This window comes from Festucalex cinctus, chromosome 6 (genome assembly GCF_051991245.1).
Source record: "Festucalex cinctus isolate MCC-2025b chromosome 6, RoL_Fcin_1.0, whole genome shotgun sequence".
In the NCBI taxonomy this organism is placed as follows: Eukaryota; Metazoa; Chordata; class Actinopteri; order Syngnathiformes; family Syngnathidae; genus Festucalex; species Festucalex cinctus.
Window position 1 is genome coordinate 24,261,228 of NC_135416.1, and position 21,108 is coordinate 24,282,335.

Below are 21,108 nucleotides of genomic sequence, written 5' to 3' on the forward strand. Positions count from 1 at the left end.
CACAAATAGATATGACAAGGATTAATGTCCTTATAACATCATTAACTGCGCCATGCAATGCATTCTGGGAACAATATATATGTCAAACAGGTTCAACACATTCAGAACGTATACCGGCAAAGTGTTGCCGTGTTCAATTTGCATTCGTATTATTTTTCGGAACAATATGATCGCAGTTGAGCTCTGTAATTTAGGGCTGGTTCGCAAAATATGCATATAAATGACGGCAATTGTTTTTAAGTTATATACCGTTATTTTCCCCATGTGGCACACTTGATAATATATTTTCCTCCATGCGGCGCTGAGCTAACAGGAGTTTGACACCCCTGCTTTCGAACATGCGGTAGATGATTTCATTTCATTGAGCTTCCACCGTCTTACAAATGCAATTATGCCATCTAGTGACAGAATATATATATATATATATATATATATATATATATATATATATATATATATTAGTGCTGTCAAAGTTAAAGCATTAACTCATTAATTAATCACAAAAAATTATCACCTTAATCATTGTATTACCACAGATTAATCACACTATTAATTTTGACGGCAGATGATCCTTTTTAGCCGCCAGTGGATGGTTACATTAAAGGTAGCTGTTGGAGTTTGAGCAATAAACATAACTGCATGCATTAAAGTAAAGCATTTAATAAATGTTTACATATGCCATAAGGCGCCAGAACCCCCCGCGACCCTTGTGAGGAATAAGCGGTCAAGAAAATGGATGGATGGATGGATATGCCATAAGTCATTTTTTTCCCATTTTAAATTATGCAAATAATTGATTAGAAAAAGCAGGATGAGCGTGTGTAGTGGATATAAATTTTTGAAGACGTCCTCGTAACATTAAATGTAAAAAAAATTAACACATAAAAGGTGCGCTACAAATTTAGCGGGCAAAATATGTTGGGGAAAAAAAGCATTTTTAAGTCAGTGATTAATCATGATTCATTAAAATTCTAAAGTGTGATTAATCTGATTAAAAAAATTAATGGTTTGACAGCTCTGATACACACACACACACATATATATATATATATATATAAACTGTATTTATATACACCTCGGGTACTTATGATAACAACTGTACAACTGTATGTATGTCTGGCTGCATTGATCTGGTCTACATAAATAAAACTCACACTAGCTCGCTATAATAAAGGTAAACTGCCGTCGCTATATGCAACTGGGCTGTCACAAATATGTGAATGAAATATAGAGGCAAGATAACTCCTCCATATCTGTTCGAACATGTGGCTGCAGGTGCAAGAACTAAAGAAATGAAGAAAGAACTAAACAACCAAGATAACACATTTAATCTTTTTTGGGCAATGCAAGATACAATGTAAACATGTACAAGTTACAAAAAAAGGCAAATGACTCATCAAAGTGAAATGGTAGATAAGAAAATGGCGTTTCCAAAGGATCGCACAAGTGCAGAATGTTTTCCAATCGCAAGGGGTCACTGTTTGCTTCAGTTTCATATTTGTCCTCATCAGATCAAGGTTAGAAGATTTTCATAAGACAGATCAAGTTTTTTTGTTTTGGCGCCTGATGACTCACTACTGGATGATTCATTGACATTTGCAGACAAATACATTTTGACTTCAGCCAAAGTTTGAAGAGTTTCCAAGTACTTGTGTAATTATGCTTCAAACGAAAACAAAACGAAACAAAAACCAGAAGGGCACCAATGAGTCCAACACAAAGGGAGGTGATCGATGTGTTAACTTGCATGATAAATCAGAATATATAAAACCAAGTTATGTGTTAGCAGTTTTGTTTTTCTACAATTGCATCAATCGTCTCCACTTTCCAGCAGTCGGTCAATATAAGTCACATTTGACAGCTCACTTCTTACCACGACATATCTGAGCTCTCAGTGGTACCAGAGGCACAAGGTCACCACGTTATCCTTGATGGAGGAACCCGTTAATGTTGGTCATCTGAGAGTAGATTTCGACAGCCAGCCTAAAATTCCAAGACATCACATGCTTGATCATTTCACCCAAAAGCTTTACTTGCTCCTTTTGCCTACAACCAAAAATATGCAGTAGTTAAAAAAACTGTCACACATGTATACAGAACCTACTTATGACACTCGCTCGTCACACTACTAATACTATAAAAAATGACTCCAACAGATTTGGATCCATTTCAGTCTCATCATCCTTCAATGCTATACCCATTTGAGAACAAAACCTATTCACATCCACAAATCACTTGTTCAGTAATTCTGTGGTGAGACACAGTACATGAATGCTTCCTTGACAACTCCATCTATCCATTCATTTCCAGCAACCCTTTTCACCAGGAAGTTGACTTGACTACACCTCGCGTTAACTGCCACTCGTAGGACACTTGTGAAACAATCACTTCATGCTAGCTCCACAAGCGTAGCTGCGTTGAACACATTTGACGTCTCATTGTGAGCAACTTTCAGCTTGTTCATCAGTTGATTGTAAAGTTGACAACAGTGAAATCTATTTTTTTTTTACACCATCACCTGAATCTCGGACACCCTGCGGAGGAAACTCATTTTGGCTGCTTGCATCAACGGATCAACGGGGACGGTACGAAGGAATGAAGATCGACTGATAAAGCGACCACAATGGACCAAAAGAGTCCGCAACACAGCAGACCCTGCACCCGTGCACCGATCCGCCTGTCAATCTCCCGCTCCATCCTGCCCCCACTCGTGGTCAAGACCCCATGATGCTTGAATTTTTAAATGGATTATGTTTTAAAGACCATTTGAGAAATACATTCTGGTGATCGTGAAAAATATTTTAAATTCAAAACGTTTTAGGATTCATGTTGAACTCAATGTTGGTCCAACAGATATTAGACATACTGGACTCCAGGTGGAGAAGTGGAACCGTCACTTGCCTTCGGTGCCGGTCGGCGTGGGTTCACTTCCCCACCTGGGAGACCATGTAAGTTTGTGTGTGTGTTTGTGTGAGTGAGTGGAGAAAAAAAAAATATATACTGTATATATATATATTAGACATACTTTGCAGATTAAGTTTTATCTGCTCTCTACACACTCACCCTAAAAGTGACTTTTTTTGTGGGTGGCCCTTTTCGCCACCATGAACAGTAATCCAATGTTATTAAGGCTGGCTAGGAACAAAACTGTAAATGTCAATGAATACATCCATGAAGGCAAGCAGACAACATAAAGGGTATAAAGATGGGGGGAACCGAACCACGCAGATATCAAAATTCCATTCAGGCACAAAGGTGACATCTCAGAGGAGGCCTCTGATGCCACAACTCTCCATCTGCGAAGAAGACCCAGGTGGCAACAATGTCATCAGCCAAAAAAAAAAAAAAAAAAAAGCCAATGGTTTTTGGTCTTGTCTTTCTGTCCATTGATAGTTCCATGAAGGATGAGCACAGACTCTCATACATGTTCGTATATGTCAAGTCCACCAAGGTACAAGAATAGAAGGTGTTACATACAATTGCTTTGGTCCAATGAACATGGATTTTAATTGGATGAAAATGTGATGGGTCATCATGTTTGCTCTTTTAGTAGACAAATACAGATATGACATACTTGAAATCATTGAGAAAGCCCAAGAAAGTGGTGGTGGCAGCAAATATCCACACCCAACATGTAATCGCCTTCATATTGTTATTATAATAATTGTTATTATTTTTTATTTTTTTATTATTATTATTTTCTTGCCTTGCAAACATGTTCCTCTACATTACTATTGCACATTCTCTCTTGGGCTTATTATTATTATTATTATTTTGAGAATAAAAACAATGACATAAACAATTCCCTTGCAATAAGCCAAGTAAATTCAGCTTGATTTAAAAAAAAAAAAAAAAAAAAAAAACCCAAAAAAAGACAAAACATGATATACTATATAATACTCGCTTTGGCAAAAATGATAAAGCGTGACGCACATTTACATAATGCCTTCGTCTTGTTATGCCTTAAGGCAAGAGAGGATGTTTTGAATCATTGGTCCATGAGTGACTTTTCTCATCCATTAATCGCAATATGCTTCCATGTCGCATTACAATTTTTGTGGTTGCTGTGCAAACATTTTGAACCCCCCCCCTTTATGTGCACAATTGCTTATTTTAATGTCGATGATAAAAGTGATTGTCAAACCAATAAATTATGAAACTGTTTACAATAAATAATATGTACCTCAATCAGGCATTATGTAAAATACAACAAAGATGAAGGAAGTGTCCATGGTTTGTTGAAGTTGCAGCACGAGGAAAAAGTTACTCATGAATTAAGATTGAAAAAAAAAAAAAAAGTCAAATAATCGTACACTTAGTCACAAAGGGAATCTAATGTTAAAGCATTATTTCGAGGTGATAAAATATGATAACGTATGCTGAGTGTTCACTGAACCTTCAAATTAATGCCCAGTCAAAACGTGCAGCAATCAACAAAACAGAGCCACTTCATTCCTCATTACTGTAGTTGTGCATTCACATTTAAATTAAAATAAAGCACACATAGTTTTGCCAAAATAGATAACTGCGATCTAGCAGATAAGGTATTTCAAAAACACATAATAATACTGTCCAGCAGAAAACAAATAATAATAAAGTTAGCACTGTTCATTAGAAAATGTATTTCAGCAGTCTTGAACATCAGCCATGTGAGCTGTAAAAACTCTTAAATGTAGTGTATGAAAATCATATTTATTACTTTAAAATCTTTTTACCATATGCTAAGATTCATCTGCAGTGCGCAACACATATCATTTTGTGATATTTGATAGCAGGCAGACATGCTTTAAATTAAGTTGTGTTGTTTCTGTAATATTTAACAGACCAAGATGTAGAAGCTCTTGAATCAAAATTATATTTTCAGGCTTAAAAATTTCTTGATTATCATATGAAATTATTATTTGTTATTAAATTACCAAATAGAAAGAAAAAAAAATAGTAGATGCTTGATCAAATTTGGACTTCTCAGAGCAGCTCCAAGTGTCGGCTGTAATTTGGGTATAAAAAGATTAATTCAATTTGAAATTTCGCATTCCTGTTCAAAATGGCGATGGCAAGAGCTCAGTGGAAACAAAACAGTCTGCATTAAAGCACTTTGAGGCAAGTAAGGTCAGTGGTCAAATAGAGGTGTCAGTACTTCCATCGCTCCTACACATTCTACTTTTATTATCAAGCTGTTCCAGGTTTTCATGTTTTTCAGTTGAAAAATGTTATTCTTTGCGGAACCCTTTTGATTACTCGTACCTTCTCACATTTTGGGCTAAATGCAATGCAAGGGCATATATACAGTATGTTCCTGGAATTCAATTATTTCACGGCTTTTCCAGTCCTTATTTAACGCATTCGCACAACAGCAGTATAATATTGTGAAAGACGACAAATACAATACAACAAAAACAACTATTAATCGTTTAGGAAATAACTTTCTCTTCAGAACTTTTGAACTACCCACAAAAAGGTGGCTCCGTCTTGCAAGGTCAAGTCATGACTCAATTATGATTTAACTCATTTAATCATTCGGAATTTGATGTATTAGATGTTTTGATAATGTATTTATTTATTCATTTTTTAACCTTGGCCAAAACATTTGGCACAAAAACGCAACTGATTATTGACAACACTACACTTGGCGACTCAGACTAGATTTGCAAGTTTCACTTGCTATTGTAGAGCGTTGAAAGAGCTTCTACTTTTATAACATAAGCTGTTGGCAGATAAGAGATGTCACAAGAAAGCAGAAATAATTATCTAAGGAATTCATCAAATCAAGACATTTAACACAAACATACAAATACATATTTTTCTTTGCTTGATCAGTGGAACTTGAAATGATAAAACTCCCAGCCAATCAAATGCATTTGTCTTCCGTATGATTAGCACTAAAGATCCAAAACAGCTGTTTCAACTTGGTAGTGGAGCCACTAAGTGGTGGTGTTCAAAGATGTATGGCACATTTTAGATTAGGTTGGTGTAACAGTTTGCCATCCACAATTTAGTACTTCTGTTTAGGTGAAATACAAAAGGCACTTGTCAACCATCACATCCCGTGATGGAAATATAGAAAACTGCTGTTCGTACCATGATTTAAGGTTGTCCTTAACAAATATGGCCAATCCTTTGCTTTCTCTCCCAGGTAAAATACTTCACTCCTCTTGGTATATATTTTAATAACCCAGCACTTAATGTGTCCTTCTGTCTTTTCTCTATGAGAGGCTATATTCAAGGACGTATTGCTTGTGGGAGACTGTGGGTAACATTCTTAAGGGATGATGTCACCCACTTCCTCAGGGACATCAACAATGAAACGTATTCGTGAAGTGGTTTTTATTTCTTGCGCTCTAGGTAGTTGGATGGGACCCAGCCTTTACGAGGTAGCAGGCTGTCCTGCACCTGGCAGTACCACCAACCGTTGGGATTTCTCTCCAAGACCTCCAAACAGGTGCCCTCAGTGAACCCCATAGTCTCTTCATCTCCACGGTAATCGGCGATGGATACATACACATCCCTGCCAAGGTTATTTTTGATCAGCTGGCTCTTCTCTATGGGTTTGGGACGGACTGTGGACACGGGGATGCCGTTGCGCTGGCTAAATCTTCCAAGAGGATCCTGGACACCGCTTGAGCCGAATGCGCTCACCGAGGACCCAAGGTTGGAGCGCTCGGCAGGTCTTGTCTGACTTTCGACGACCACATGCGGCCGCACTGTGCTGAAGGAGGCATTTCGGTGGACACCAAGTGTAGCAGAACCTGAGCCATAGTGGTCACTCCTGCCAAGTGACTCGTTTCGTCTCAGAGATCCCGTCATGTAATGTGTATCCTTAGCTGGCTGCGTTGACGTTACAAATACAGACTGGGGCCTCACTGCCACTTGGCGTACCCCATTCCGCATCCGCACACTTCCATTAACCACCCCAGATGGCTTTGAGAAGCCACCGGGAGGCTTAGACGGAATCGGAGGAGTGTTCCTTCTCAGTCCTTGATGCTGCTGGGTCAGACCCTGAATATTGACGTTATTGAGAGCCATAACGTGCTTTTCATTTTTCTCAAGGCTATTGGACTTACTACCACCACTACCATGTCCATCTGATTCTCGCCTCGCAGCATCGCCCGCTCGCTTGACAGGTTCCAAAAAGTATGATGGAGCCCAACCCTCCTCAGAACCCCAACGCACGTACCACCAGCCACTCTCTTGCTTCTCCAGAACCTCCATCTCCACCCCAGCTGGAAAGCTGATCTCAGACTCTTGCACTTTCTTGTAGGCATCCAGGGAGCGGTACAGACAGGATCCCGCTGCGTCGGAGTCTCCATAACTACTTTTGGAGTAAACAGATGAAAGATCTGATGTGCTGTGTGAACACATCGATTCCTCAGATGATATGACAGAGGCTGTTTCAGAGTCTTCTCCTCGAGAAGGTTTGGGTCCATGTCGGACGTGACTTGTGGGTCTCAACTGGCGTCTCAGGGAACCGATGTCCATCCTCTCGGGACTCTGAGGCTCTGATTTCGTTAAGAGTGGTTTAGGTCTGACTTGTGGCTTCGGTCTAGTAGAAGGGCTCTGACCTAATCTCTGCTCCACATCTTGACTAATGCCCGTGCATTTCTTGGACACTCGAGTCAATTCGTCTGATGAGGAATGGGGACTGTTCTCCTGGGACCGAAAGTGAATGTCTATATGTCTACCAAGAGTCTGGCTTCTCCTATTCATCTCTGGGGTAATGGTTTTTGCAGAGTAACCAGGCAATGGTGAAGATCCAGAGGGTTTGCGTGGAACTGTTGAAGAATGGTAGGTCCTTGGAGAGTTGGGCTCACTGGACACATCGGCTGTTTTTCCGTCTCTCCCACTCGTCGGGCGAAAGCCATCATTTTCATAAATACATTCCTCGTTGGGAACTTCTTCGACAGATCTGAATGAGGCCCTTCGTTGGGTGAAAACTGGGGATTTTTTGCAGACAGGAGGGGAAGCTTTACTAGAAGGTGGTGAACTGCGGTACTTGTTGCCAACTACATTGCTAATTTTAACATCCAGGGAACGCTCGTTTTTTAGAGAATCTGTATCCGATTCACCTTCACAGCCAACTGCAGGAACATCATATTCAGGTTCCTCATATACAGATCTTTTGACTGGGTCTGTTACTTTAGGAATGGGAGCCTCCTCAGCATCCTGCTTTTTCACAGGCGGGGCTGGGGGTGGGACTTTGGGCCTGGTCAGGGTGCTGGTTCGACGGTTGAGGTTGGGCTTCTTGCGTTTATCGATGTAGGAGCATGGCGCCCAGCCCTCCATCTCTCCAATCTGCACATACCACCAACCTCCAGGGTTCTTCTCTATTACCTACACAACAAAGAAGACACTCTTTAAAACTGCAGTTTGATTTTCTTTATCTGACTCCTTATTATGGATGTCACGGTATACTGTACTGTGTGTACACATAAAACAACTAGCATGAATTGAAGATATGAGAGATAAAATTCTGAAGATTCATTCACGTCTTTGGTGTGGATTTTGTGTGCACTTTTAAGGGGAATAAAATGCAGAATGACGAAGCATCTGCTGGGTTCGCATCCTGATATAACACAAGCTGGAAATGTTAGGGAGGGGAGCATTTATGGCTAATGAATTGCAACCTTTTTCTGTGGCCAAAGTTGTGTGGTTTGGTCACTTTGTGAAAGTGCCCAACTCAAATTGTTAAGCTTGTGTGTATTGGTCAGGAGTGGGGTGCACGCTTCACCACCCAACCATCGCTAAATCCAACAGTTACAAGTTTTTCTAAGTACTGTATTTTCTGGACTATAAGTCACTTTTTTTTTCTTTTTTTTTTCATAGGTTGGCTGTTCCTGCAACTTATACTCCGGAGTGACTTATACTTGAAAAAAATAAATAAATTAATACACTTTATATATATATGTATATATATATATATATATATATATATATATATATATATATATATATATATATATATATATATATATATATATATATATATATATATAAAGTGTATTTATTGCGACTTTATGTATGTTTTTTTTTTTTTTTCTTAATGCATTTTGGTCTAGTGCGACTTATACTCCAGAGCAACTTATAGTCTGGAAAATACGGTAAGGCTTTTTTGTTGACATTTTTGTAAGTTTTATCTTGTTATACACATTTTATATTTCTGTATTCTTATGAAGTTCCCCATTTAAAAGAGTTGTGTTGCTTAAATAACAGTTTGAAAAATTTTATTTCTCTCAGTACACTGCAAATTGCATTTTTTCATGACAACTAAAATAAGGAGATCATTTTGCACAAAATGCACAAAACATGTACCAAAAATATACCAAACTGTGGCCCAAGAATTGAAATATGCACTGTTTACAACAACATGCGACTTAAAAAATATTCACGTTTATCAATTTTTAGACACCCTGGCGGAATTTGAATAATCTTCATCTTTTAAAATGAGTCTTGTGGATTTAAATTTTTGTCTGCTGCAACCTATTTCAAGGTATCAGTACTTACAACGGTAGCCCCTACCAGTATTGGCTGCCCTCTTGTGGCCATTTTCCGATCAGAAACGAGAGATTAGAATGACATTAAAAGGAATAGAATATTGCCATTAATGTCATGCAGTTTTAAAGAAAAATGCTATAGTGGGATGCATTAGGTCTTTCTTTAAAATTATCTGTCATTGTTTTATTGTTGCAAAAATCTGTATCTGTATTAGTGACTACTCAAGGGCTGTACTGGTATCAGTCTGAAAAAACAAAAACAAAAAAACCATCATGACTAATAATGTGTTAATGGCCCCTCACATCAGCCTTTTGCCCTCCACGGAAACTGATGCCATCAGAAATGGAGGACTGGAAATCTGCAATGGTGTAATACTCGGCTTCCACAGCAGGTGGCTCTGGTGGCTTAGGCAACTGCAACCCCTTAAAAGCAAAGAACATCAATTTGTCATTGGTGGCGATAACATATCTTGTTTGATAATGTCTTCAGAGTGAATAAAACAAAGAATACAAGCACTTCAACGAGTTAATCAGTGAGGTTAAGAAAAGTGTTGCAATTGTGGCAGTTGTATTTGTATATCATGTTTCTATTGCTCATACAGGACTGTCTCAGAAAATTAGAATATTGTGATAAAGTCCATTATTTTCTGTAATGCAATTAAATAAGCAAAAACGCCATACATTCAGGATTCATTACAAATCAACTGAAATATTGCAAGCCTTTTATTATTTTAATATTATTGATTATGGCTTACAGCTTAGGAAAACTCAAATATCCTATCTCAAAATATTGGAATATTTCCTCAGATCAAGTATAAAAAAAACAAAAAAAAAACAAAAAAAAAAACAGCCATAATCTGCAATATTAAAACAACAAAAGGCTTGTAATATTTCACTTGATTTGTAATGAATCCAGAATGTATGGAATTTTTGCTTATTTAATTGCATTACAGAAAATAAAGGACATTATCACAATATTCTAATTTTCTGAGACAGTCCTGTATATTAAGTCAGTTATTCCATGCAAGTTTATGTGCTACTTAATTCTTTGTACTGAGCATGGAGGCGGTTATTCTACTTTATAACAGGGTTAAACAACTTGAGTATTGCAGGGACACATCCATGACTGCCCGCAAGGGCAGATACAGAAACTATACTCTCATTTATTCACTCCTCAATAAAACTAATCTGTTTTGTAAATGTGTTTTTGGATTGGAGGGTGAGGAGTTGGGTTTACTGACATACTTCAAGAAAACCTGCATAAACCTGGAGGACAATATGAAAACTCCACACCAAAAACCCCCAAATCAAAATACAAACTCAGATGTGTTAGCTAGTACATGCTACAATTCCACCCTACAGGAAAGACACTTCGTGAAATGGCTTACCAAATTGGTCTCTCTCCTTGGAGGAGGTTTTTGTCTCAGATTTGGAGACCCTAAAAAATAAATAAATAAAAGTGATAATTATTATAAATGACTCAAAGTTCTAGAACAACATTCAGTAGACTAGAGAAGCAAACCACATGAATGTATTTAGTGTGTGAGCAGAATTGAACTCTAGACAACAAACCCGCTACATTCTCACAGGTTAAGTTTTCATTAGGTAGAGAACCAATGAAGCTTACCTATGGAGTCAAAGCCTATACAGAAGGAAAATGACTTCACTTAAGATATATCATATTCAGAAATAAAATCTACACTCCATGAAATGCCACACATTCTTTGTTGAGCTCAAATATTGCTCACCAATTTCCACTCTGTGCGGCGCTACTCTGGCAACAGCCGGCGAACCCGCTTCGCCTCTCACTTTGGCTTCATTCCGGGCAGAGCTCGCCGCTGCAATTCCCAGGCACGGACTGTTGGTATCGCGGCCTGCGCTCAACCTCCTGCCCGTCTCAGCATTGATCTCGGCGCTAAAGGGCATAGGCAAGCTGATCTCGGTCTTGGAAATGTGGCGCTCTGGCGTGGTGCTGCCCTCGCCGTCTGTCTGGATGTCCTTTTCGTTGACTGATTTCTTTTGTAAAAGGCTGCTGATCTCCATGATGTTGCCAATGATTTCCACTGGGCCTGACAGCGTCTTCTTGCGAGGGGAGAAGTCGTCTTTTAGCTTTTTCAAGTAGGAGGCAGGGGCCCACCCTTCTTTCCCTAAATATCTGCGGGCAACAGGAGAGCTTCAGTGCAAGCAGAAGAGCCACGCAGCAATAAAAAATAATATATATATATATATATATATATATATATATATATATATATATATATATTGGGGGGGGGGGGGTTAAAAGAGATCATAAAATTTTGAAAAATAAAGAGCTCATACTAAAAAAAAGCACAATATTGTGCTTTTGTACATAAGAGCAATGCATATAAACCACCTACAATCTCTAATAACAATATTGAGGCACTTACTTGCTAATGCAAGCACACATTGCAAATTAGGTTCCCCTTTCATCTGACAATTGGCACAGATTTTAAACATAGAAGGCCAAAACATCCCTAATGAAAATTAAATTGCACTAATAAACTAGCCAGTAGAGGGTGCTAGAACTGCACAAATAGAAATCAACCTGACTTTTTTTTAACAGATGTGTTCCTTTTAAATCTTGTGGCAGTTTTAATATCACGATATTGCCGTTATCTTTACATCCCTACAGCTCAACAGAGGCAACTACAAACAATTGACTGCAAAGGAAGCCATCTTTCTGTTCACATTATTTCTGGTGTATGTATATATATATATATATATATATATATATATATATATATATATATATATATATATATATATATATATATATATATATATATATATATATATATATATATATATATATATGGTCTCCTCCCACATTCCAAAGACATGCATGGAAGGTTAATTGGGCTCTCCGAATTGTCCCGAGGTGTGTTTGTGCGTGTGGATGGTTGTTCGTCTCTGTGTGCCCTGCGATTGGCAGTTCAGGGTGTACCCCGCCTACTGCCCAGAGCCAGCAGAGATAGGCTGCAGCACTGCCCGCGACCCTTGTCGCTGTCAAGAAAATGGATGGATGGATGGATGGATGGATATATATAATAAAGCTTGAAGAAGATGAGTTTTGAATTGTGATGATAAGCATGCTGACAGAAAACCACAGATGTTCAATTCTTATGTCAACCTGACGCAGACTACAATGCAGACAATGTAGCTGTTTCTGAAGGAGATGAGAACGAACTGTCTGAGGAAGAGTCACACACCATCTTCATGTTGATTTGCCACATATACACTCAGATTCATGATATGAATGCATGTATGCGTAAACATTTTCCTTACCTGATGTACCACCAGCCTTCAAGGTTCTTTTGAATAACCTCCACGGTGACCCCTTTCTCAAAGCTGACTTCATCCTTCCCTTGACTGGTATATGGCTGTATTGTTACATATTTTTCCTCTGAAGACAAATCGGGGTTGAGGAAGAGGAAAACAAGGACAAAGTGAAATCAAATTTAGTCTTTAACAGTCTTTTATTGGTTATTTAATAGAGTTTGAATTAACTTTTTTTTAATTTTTTTTTTACCGTGTTTAATTTCTATTTCAACATGCTGTTGCATCACAACTCAATCCTCTCAGTTTTGTCCTTACAGATAACCAACAGCACCTTTCCCAGTAATCACTTCTGTGTCTGGGACTTGAGAGGCATTTAGACCCTGATGCAGCATTCATCGAACTCAGGGGTATACAAACGTCTTTATTTGAGGGCCGCATACAGAAAAACGGAAAGTCTTTTCTCAGATAATATGTTTATATCGTATATAAACTTGGTCCAAAAATATGAAATAAAAAACGGAAATTTCTTACATTATCTGCAAGTTAAAAATAAAAAAAACACTTCAGGATACGCTCCAACCACCTGTCTTAGCTAAAGATATTATAAAGCTTTCTCCAACAACAACAAAAACTATCAAAAATATATAAGCTACTTTTATACACAGATAAAATGTATTTACCCACTTTAAAATGGGGGGAAAAAAAGACTTGTCTATAGTTCCGGAACCAGACTTTTGGACCCAAATCTGTGAAAATGTATTTAAAATGACAAAACACATATATTTGCAACTTATTCAATATAAGATACTTCATAGAACATGTATTATGAAATATATGATGAAAAAATTTGATTTTTTTTTTTTTCACTCACTCATTCACACATGTAAGCTTCTGTGAGTAAGTGAGTGAGTGAAAAAAAAAATACAGGCTGGGAGGGTGGGGGTTTAGGACAAAATCACCACCAAACGTTAACATAAGCCCAGATGTGTAGACTGAGAAGTAGTTTGTTTGTTTAAATCCTGTATTTAAAAAGTGCATTTTCCTGAGTGAAACCAGCAGACGGGGACTTTAATATTTTCTAGCTATAAAAAAAAAAATGCTACAAAACAGCTTTGTGTTCAAGGTGACAAGGCAAATAGTTCAGGATGTTCAAAATTTTGGGGTGTATCCCACTGGACTCGATCCACCCCTGCAATGAACAGCCACCAAATCCATATGGCCACATTTATAACCCCCCAAAAGGAGGAAATTGTAGCTAGTTGACCCTTTTTAAAACACTTATTTGAGGGTCATTAATGTTCATAAATTGGACCTTGACACAGAGTAGAATGTGGAAGAAAATTTTTTGCGGGTCGCAAATGCTCTTCAGAACAAAAGTGTCCACCTTCAAATAACCTAGATGTCTTACACTGGAACACTCTTTGAAGGAAACTGTACACATTTTTTTAATTTTCTTTACCATAGTTTGCATTTTTTGAGGAACTGCAGAATATTGGACGTGTACATATATATACTGTAATGATGGTGATAGCAGGCAGCAGAGGAAGAGGCAAGGGTAGGATAGATTGGACTTTCTGGAAGTGTGGCAGATTGATGATTAGTGGCTCCATTGAATTATTATGGGAAGCTCCTTTAATATGCAATGTAATAACTTTAGCGATAAATATCTGCAATCCAAAGAGTGATGTCAAAATGAAGAACCTGGAGAGGTAGAGGAGTCTTAATATTTACTTGAGAGGTGGGATCATTTTTTTTATGCAATCTGAGATGGCGGACAGATTTCTCGAGTAAATATGAGTCATATTTGAAGGGTGTTTTTCTTAGATAAGGAATGTTAAGTAGTAGACTTTAATATTCCTCACCTTCATGTTACTTGCATGCAGTCAAGTTCAATAATATGGAGCAGACTAGACCCTGGACAAAGACAATATGGAAGTGTGTGTATGTATTTTCATTGCACTTTATGGACGTGAGTGTAGTGTATTTCTAGCTCAAGGCAGTTGCTCTTTTCCTCCTCCAAAGTTGAGATTTAGAGCCATTGTTCTGATTTTTGTCTGTTAAAATGATTGCGCAAAAACTCGTTTCCATGAAACGTTGTGGAAACATGACGTGAGTCAACAAATCCTTTCATATTGACGAAAAGCTGGAGAGAGGAATTTATTTTTCTTGTTTCAGGCCAATCACAATGTATATGAAAGTAATCTGCCACTTAAATAAGATAAGGACAAAACAACACAAATAGAGCAACAGAGCAAGTTGAGTAGGTGCTCAGCGGGATTCTATAAATCTGATTAGGGACCTGCTGTCAATAATAGCTCTCTGCGATAATACAAAGCTGCCTGCCAACACACAAGCAGGGTGGCTCTCATTGCACCTTGGAACCTTGAATATACAACAAGGTCACTTGGACATCAGTAGCAAATCAGCATGCCTCTAAAGGGCCATAAGATGATTAGGAACATTTTCATATAGGACGGCCCCTTGTTTTATTGTCAAGGTTAATACTTCTTGTTGTTATTCAAGAATGAAATGACATCAGTCTTGCAGTATAAGTATTGGTGTGTGTTGGAGAGCACAACGGTTTTCTTCCATTAACAAATTGCTTGTAGCACATAAATCTAAGTGATTTGTTTTCCCTTTTCTTCTTTGTCAGTACTACTAAATCAAACTGTACCTCTAAAACCAGCACAGAGCTCTAAAACCACATTCGCCCGCCTTGTCACTAACCTTGCAATGCATTAACAGTGGTGCCTCCATTTACATAGTAAAGTAGGGACAAGGTGGTTAAGGAAAAGACAATGACTTCACAATTTTCTATTTTAGTTGTCCAAGTGGATGCAAAAACAATTAAGATAATTGAGGAGCCCAAATGACCACTTTGCTGTTTTTGAACACCCTTAAGCTCTAACACAGGGGTTGCTTGTTGCAACACGGCTGTGGTTGATCTCTTATACTCTGTTGCCACCTGATGGCCGTTTTTGTAATAACTACCATTGCTTCAACAGTTCTCTTAATAAGTTCAGTGGCTGCATCAAAGCCTTCTGTATGCTCTATCATAAAAAAAATACGTCTTTGGAACACTTAAAATTTAAAATAGAACATATTTATACGTTTTTGGGAGCAAATGAGTTAATTATGTTATAAGGATGTTAATGCTTGTCATGTCTATTGTGTTACCGGTAAAAGATTTGTGTCGTGTTTAACATGTTTATGTCGGTCTATGATTTAGAAATGAATATAACACGTTTATGTCGGTCTATGATTTAGAAATAAATAAATAAACAAATCGGAACTTTAAGTTGTGTGTAAAATAATAACGTCCAGGACGATTCCCCGTACAAGTTGACTTGCTCATCTGAGGACTGCTTGTGAAATTATAAATTCATATGTTTTGATTGTGGCCAGCTGATTAATTGGTCCAACATTACAAATTCTTTTTTACTTTAAAAATCATCTCGTGGGCCGGGTAAAACCCCTTTGCGGGCCTGATCCAGCCCGCGGGCCGTATGTTTGACACCCCTGCTCTAACACATCAAGATTAGAGTGGGTGGCCTCTAAGCACAAATTGACTCTTGAACCCATGTGACTACAAAGTTACATCAGGTTGACAAACTGACCACATGTGACCTCAATCACACAAAGGGCATACAATGGCCTGAACTCACCACCATCACCTGTCATAATGCTCTTGAACAATAAAAGTCCCATGGCGGGATATTATGTGAATAGAGATCCATATGTCCCGTGACTATTCCACAAACACGCCCCCCTCGGACAAGAAAGTAGCGGCGTTGCGTTGGTGTACTACAATGGCGAGTACAGATACATTAAAATTAAATTAATTTATCTGTAAACTTTCCATCCAAGAGAATTCACACTCACTTTGATGAAAAGGTGTTAAGTTCTGGCAGCTTAACGATGCATTCGGATGTATGGATGACGGCAAGATGAGGTTTCTTTAGCCAAGTATGGCGTATTTATTGTGGAGCACAGCAAAGCATGTCTGCTCTCAACAGCCAGTGTTGCCAGGTGGGAAATATAGGATTACCGTACCATAGACTCAAAATTATCGTATTTTGATGGAAATTATCGTACACCCGTCATAACCAAAATACACTGATTCGCGACAGTCAAATATAGTCGTTCTTGTGTTTATCTAAAAGCGCTCGCGGCTTACAGGCACTCAGAGCTTCGTTGTGGGTTAACGTCACTGATCTGTATATATTACTGGATAGCCAGGCCAAGACATTTGAAGCCGCGAGGCCGCCATATTACTACTCCCAAATAAGAAATTTAAGAAATATTAATAATACAATAATAATAATAATAATAATAATAATAATAATGATATATAATAATAATAATATATAATAATATAACAATTTAAGAAATATTTTCTATTAAAGAAATATAACTGTAATTCAAAAGATGCCTCTGCCAGATCTAAGATTGGGGTCTAAGGAACAAAATAAAAACTAATAAAAGAAAAAGGGGTGTTCAAAGCAACACATTTTTTTAAACCATTAATTCAGCCAACAGCTCGGTGTTGCAACAAGGGAAAAGGTTTACCATGTAAGCCCACAAGAGGTTTCAGCCAACCGGCAAAGTGGCTTTGCTTATTTATCTTTCTTGTCTCCCGTCCCTCCTCACTATCACCTTCAATGGAATTCATTTTTCTTCGGTTTATCTCTCCTCTGTCTTCTTCTTTTGGCTCTCATTCATGTTGTTTTGGTGATTTAAGTCTTGCGCGATTTCCTGTCTGTGAGCTTCTCCTGGGGGCGGGCACTTACCATTCAGCCAATCAATGCATGGACGTCACTCGTTTCTCACGCTCAGCAAAGTGCGATTGGCTGTTATTATGTCACATGACAACAGATGCCTTCAGGGTTCGAAAAAAAGAAAGAATTTGGCAGTTTCAGTTTCGCCGACAATAATATGAAATGGTCAAATTATCGTACATTTGCATTTTTTAGGATTATTGATCGTACATCGTACAGAGGTCAAATTATCGTACACCTGGCAACACTGTCAATAGCAGTCAGGCATAAAGTGAAAGGAAGATGAAAGAACAAAGTAAGATACAAGAAAAGTGCCTCACATAGGCACAAGCGCAACATTACACAACTGAATACATAACAATCAACTGAGGACATAATCTCTCAACACCCCCACTTGTACTCAGGTTGTTGTAATGTAAAGAAAAACAAAAATACAGAATAAATGTGGACCTCTGTCTTACACATTTCAAGCTCCTAAAATAATGCCTTCAAACTTTCTCACTTTAAACTTGGTTAGCGGCTTTGTCATTATATCAGCAATCATGTTATCAGGAGAACAATACTTCAAAGTTACTCTACCATCATTCACAGTAGACCTGATAAAATGGTATTTTATGTCCACGTGTTTACATCTCTGTCTGTAGACTGGATTCTTGGCAAGAGCGATTGTCCCCTGATTGTCCTCATTCATGTCAAAACGTTGTAGTACCTTGTTTCTGCCATTTTCATCTCTCTTAATAGAGTTTACCCCCCAGTGTTTGAAACTCATTCTACATGTATTCAGTCCCATTGTCGGACCTGATATACCCCACTTTCCAGTAAGGGGATATGTCAGCGAAAAACTTTTCAGTGGCTAGTACAATGTCCCTTTTCTGTTTCAGAAAGTATACAAATATAGCACCTGAGTATTCGTCAATGAACAACTGTACATATTTGTGTCCATCTTTTGAGTTTGGAGATATTGGACCTGCGGGGTCTGTGTGTACCAACTGTAACGAAGCCTTTGCTCTTGTATCTGGGTTTTGTATTTCTTGTTCACACCTCAGACTCTTTTTCAGGCTTAGCTGTTTTGCCTTTGATCTGCATACCATTAACTACATTCTGCAGTTTGAGAACATCATCATAATTGCAGTTGGCCTAATATCTGATGCAATGTGTTCAACTTTTCATTAGACTCACCCTCGGTATGCAAATAGTACATCTTGTCATACACATGTATATCAAATGTGGTACTGTGTCTGGCTGTCAGTATGTTTTCTCCTTCTTTGAAGATTACCGCAACTCCACTGGCAGTTGCCACCTTCACTGAAAAGATGTCCTGGGGGTAGGTCGGTATGAAAAGTGTGTCCCTTAATGTCGCCTTGCGTCGCTGTCATTTGCTATCTAGAAGGTAAAACTCTGCGTTACCTTTTTTTCTGGGCGACTCCGCTGCACCGGGTTCCATCTGCCAGCTCAACGCAGTGTTTCTCTGGTCAGAACGTGCTGTCGAAGCTCTTGAACTTGGTGGCGTTGGTAACAATGTGAGAGGTAGCCCCCATGTCCACCATCGGACCTCGTTCCTTGATGTTGCACGCCATCTGCTCCTGGGTACCAGACCGTCCGTCCCATCGTCATCCGCTGAGATTTTACTCGCACCATCCTGTTTGTCTTTGTCCTTTCGCCTGCATGTGCCGACTTTGTGTGTGTCGTTTTTGCAACGACTGTACCATGTCTTCACTGTGCTTTCGCACGATGCCCTTTGATGCCACACTTGAAGCAAGTAATCTCTGTGTTCTCTTTGTTCCGGTCTCGTGCATTTCCTTTGATGTGACAACGTCCAGTTCTTCCTTGAATCTTCATTATTCTGTCACTTGACTCAGCTGCATTCATCTTTTCCTTCTCTTCAAAACTTCTCAGCTTAGTTTTGAAATCTGCAAACTTGATGTCATCCTCTCCATGTGCCACATGTATTGCAAATGGCTTAAAGCTTTCAGGGAGACCCTTCAAGACCATGGCTATTAATAAACATCTCGCAACGTTTCACCTGCATTTCGCAATGCTGTGATGGCGGCCTTAGCTCTGATGTCCATTATGCTTTTGTCGTCTCCTTTTTGCAGTGAAGTAAGCATAATGTACAGACTGATTATGCAAAGTTTACCTTTTCCGGCATAATACTCCCTTAATATCCTGAAAGCTTTTCTTCCGTCATCTGGTGCATCCATCATAATTAATGAGAGGCTTTTGTCATTGAGGAGTTGAATCATTTGTCAGCATCATGTGTCAGCATTTTTCTTTTCGCCTGTTGCTCTTGCAAGCGTCGGTCGTTGGTTCTTCCAGCACAGTTTCTTTCAGCCCTGTTAGATGGAAATGTCCCAACATTTTGGTCTCCCAAAGTTCATACTTGCTCTCATCTCCATCAAACGTCAGTCGAGGCAACCTCCTTGTCCCCCGTGGATCCATGATGCTAGTTAGCTCTTCTTGCTACTTAACACGCTGTTCGTCACAACTTTCTAAACGGTGGACACTGACCAACTTCCTTCCGAATGTCTCCTGGGCCCATAACCTGTTAAGTTTTGGCAGCTTAATGATGTAATCGGATGAATGGATGGCGGCAAGATGAGGTTTCTTTTGCCAAGTATGGCGTAGTTATTGTGGAGCACAGCAAAGCATGTCTGCTCTCAACAACAGTCAGGCACAAAGTGAAAGGAAGATGAAAGAACAAAGGAAGATGAAAGAAAAGCGTTCAAGCGCCTCACAGAGGTGCAAGCGCAACATTACACATCAACTGACACTGAGGACTTAATCTCTCAACAAAAGCACATGATATACATGCACAAGACAGACAGGTTGGAAGACTTTACTGTTGCCTATGCAACAATAGTGCTTATTTTCAACTTGGTAATGGCTGGTACATCAAATTCCCCCTCAGAGTGCTTCCAAATCTGATCATACAAAGGATTTACAAGTTTGTCCAATACTTATTGATTTCCCCTTTATGTGTGGTCAAAATTCAACCGAAGTTAGCAGTTTCATGCAAGTCTTGTAGTGTTATTTATGTACATTAGTGTAGGAATAATTGTAAATAAATATTAAGTTATCATACATTTGCTGCAATGAAGAACTGCTTCTGCTTGCAATGAAGAATGATTTGCACTCACATTCACATAGCCTAGCCATATATGTTATCATATATTTGCTGCCATGAAGGACTGCTTCTGCTTGCAACGAAGACTGCTTTGCTCTGTTCCCACTTACATTCACATAGCCTGGCTATTTGAATATGACTCGAAAGCTGAAGAACCACAACATCTCACCCAGCAGAATGGATCGAGCCAGACTGCTGAGGTCGCCTTTTTTCTGTTAAGAAATGATATCAAATCTGACCACACGTACTCAGCAATCTTCCACTCACATGCACAACACATAGACAAACAAGTACACTGTGTTCCAACTATGCCTTGCATTTGCATTTTTAGGGTTGGGACACCCATGTAACTAGGGGCGTTGAAAGGGAGTGGAAAACCAAAAAAATAGGAACGGGTGAGGAGAGGAATCTTCAGAGA

The 21,108-nt window shown here is 38.8% G+C and overlaps 1 protein-coding gene across 9 annotated transcripts in view; it reads right to left on the reverse strand.

Moving 5' to 3' along the window:
- Positions 1–1,305: 1,305 nt before the first annotated feature.
- The window catches only part of sh3pxd2aa (SH3 and PX domains 2Aa), a 143,140-nt gene continuing 123,337 nt past the window's right edge, over positions 1,306–21,108 (reverse strand). For 6 of the 9 annotated variants that reach the window (XM_077524146.1, XM_077524149.1, XM_077524144.1 and 3 more), the window contains 6 exons: positions 12,795–12,912; positions 11,237–11,643; positions 11,116–11,130; positions 10,877–10,926; positions 9,792–9,911; positions 1,306–8,328 (listed from right to left, as the gene is read on the reverse strand). In XM_077524146.1, the coding sequence (XP_077380272.1) occupies positions 6,325–8,328; positions 9,792–9,911; positions 10,877–10,926; positions 11,116–11,130; positions 11,237–11,643; positions 12,795–12,912 (2,714 nt within the window). In that variant the 3' untranslated portion in view covers positions 1,306–6,324. The remainder of the gene's footprint in view (positions 8,329–9,791; positions 9,912–10,876; positions 10,927–11,115; positions 11,131–11,236; positions 11,644–12,794; positions 12,913–21,108) is intronic. The other 3 variants (XM_077524145.1, XM_077524151.1, XM_077524143.1) reach the window with 1 other exon arrangement.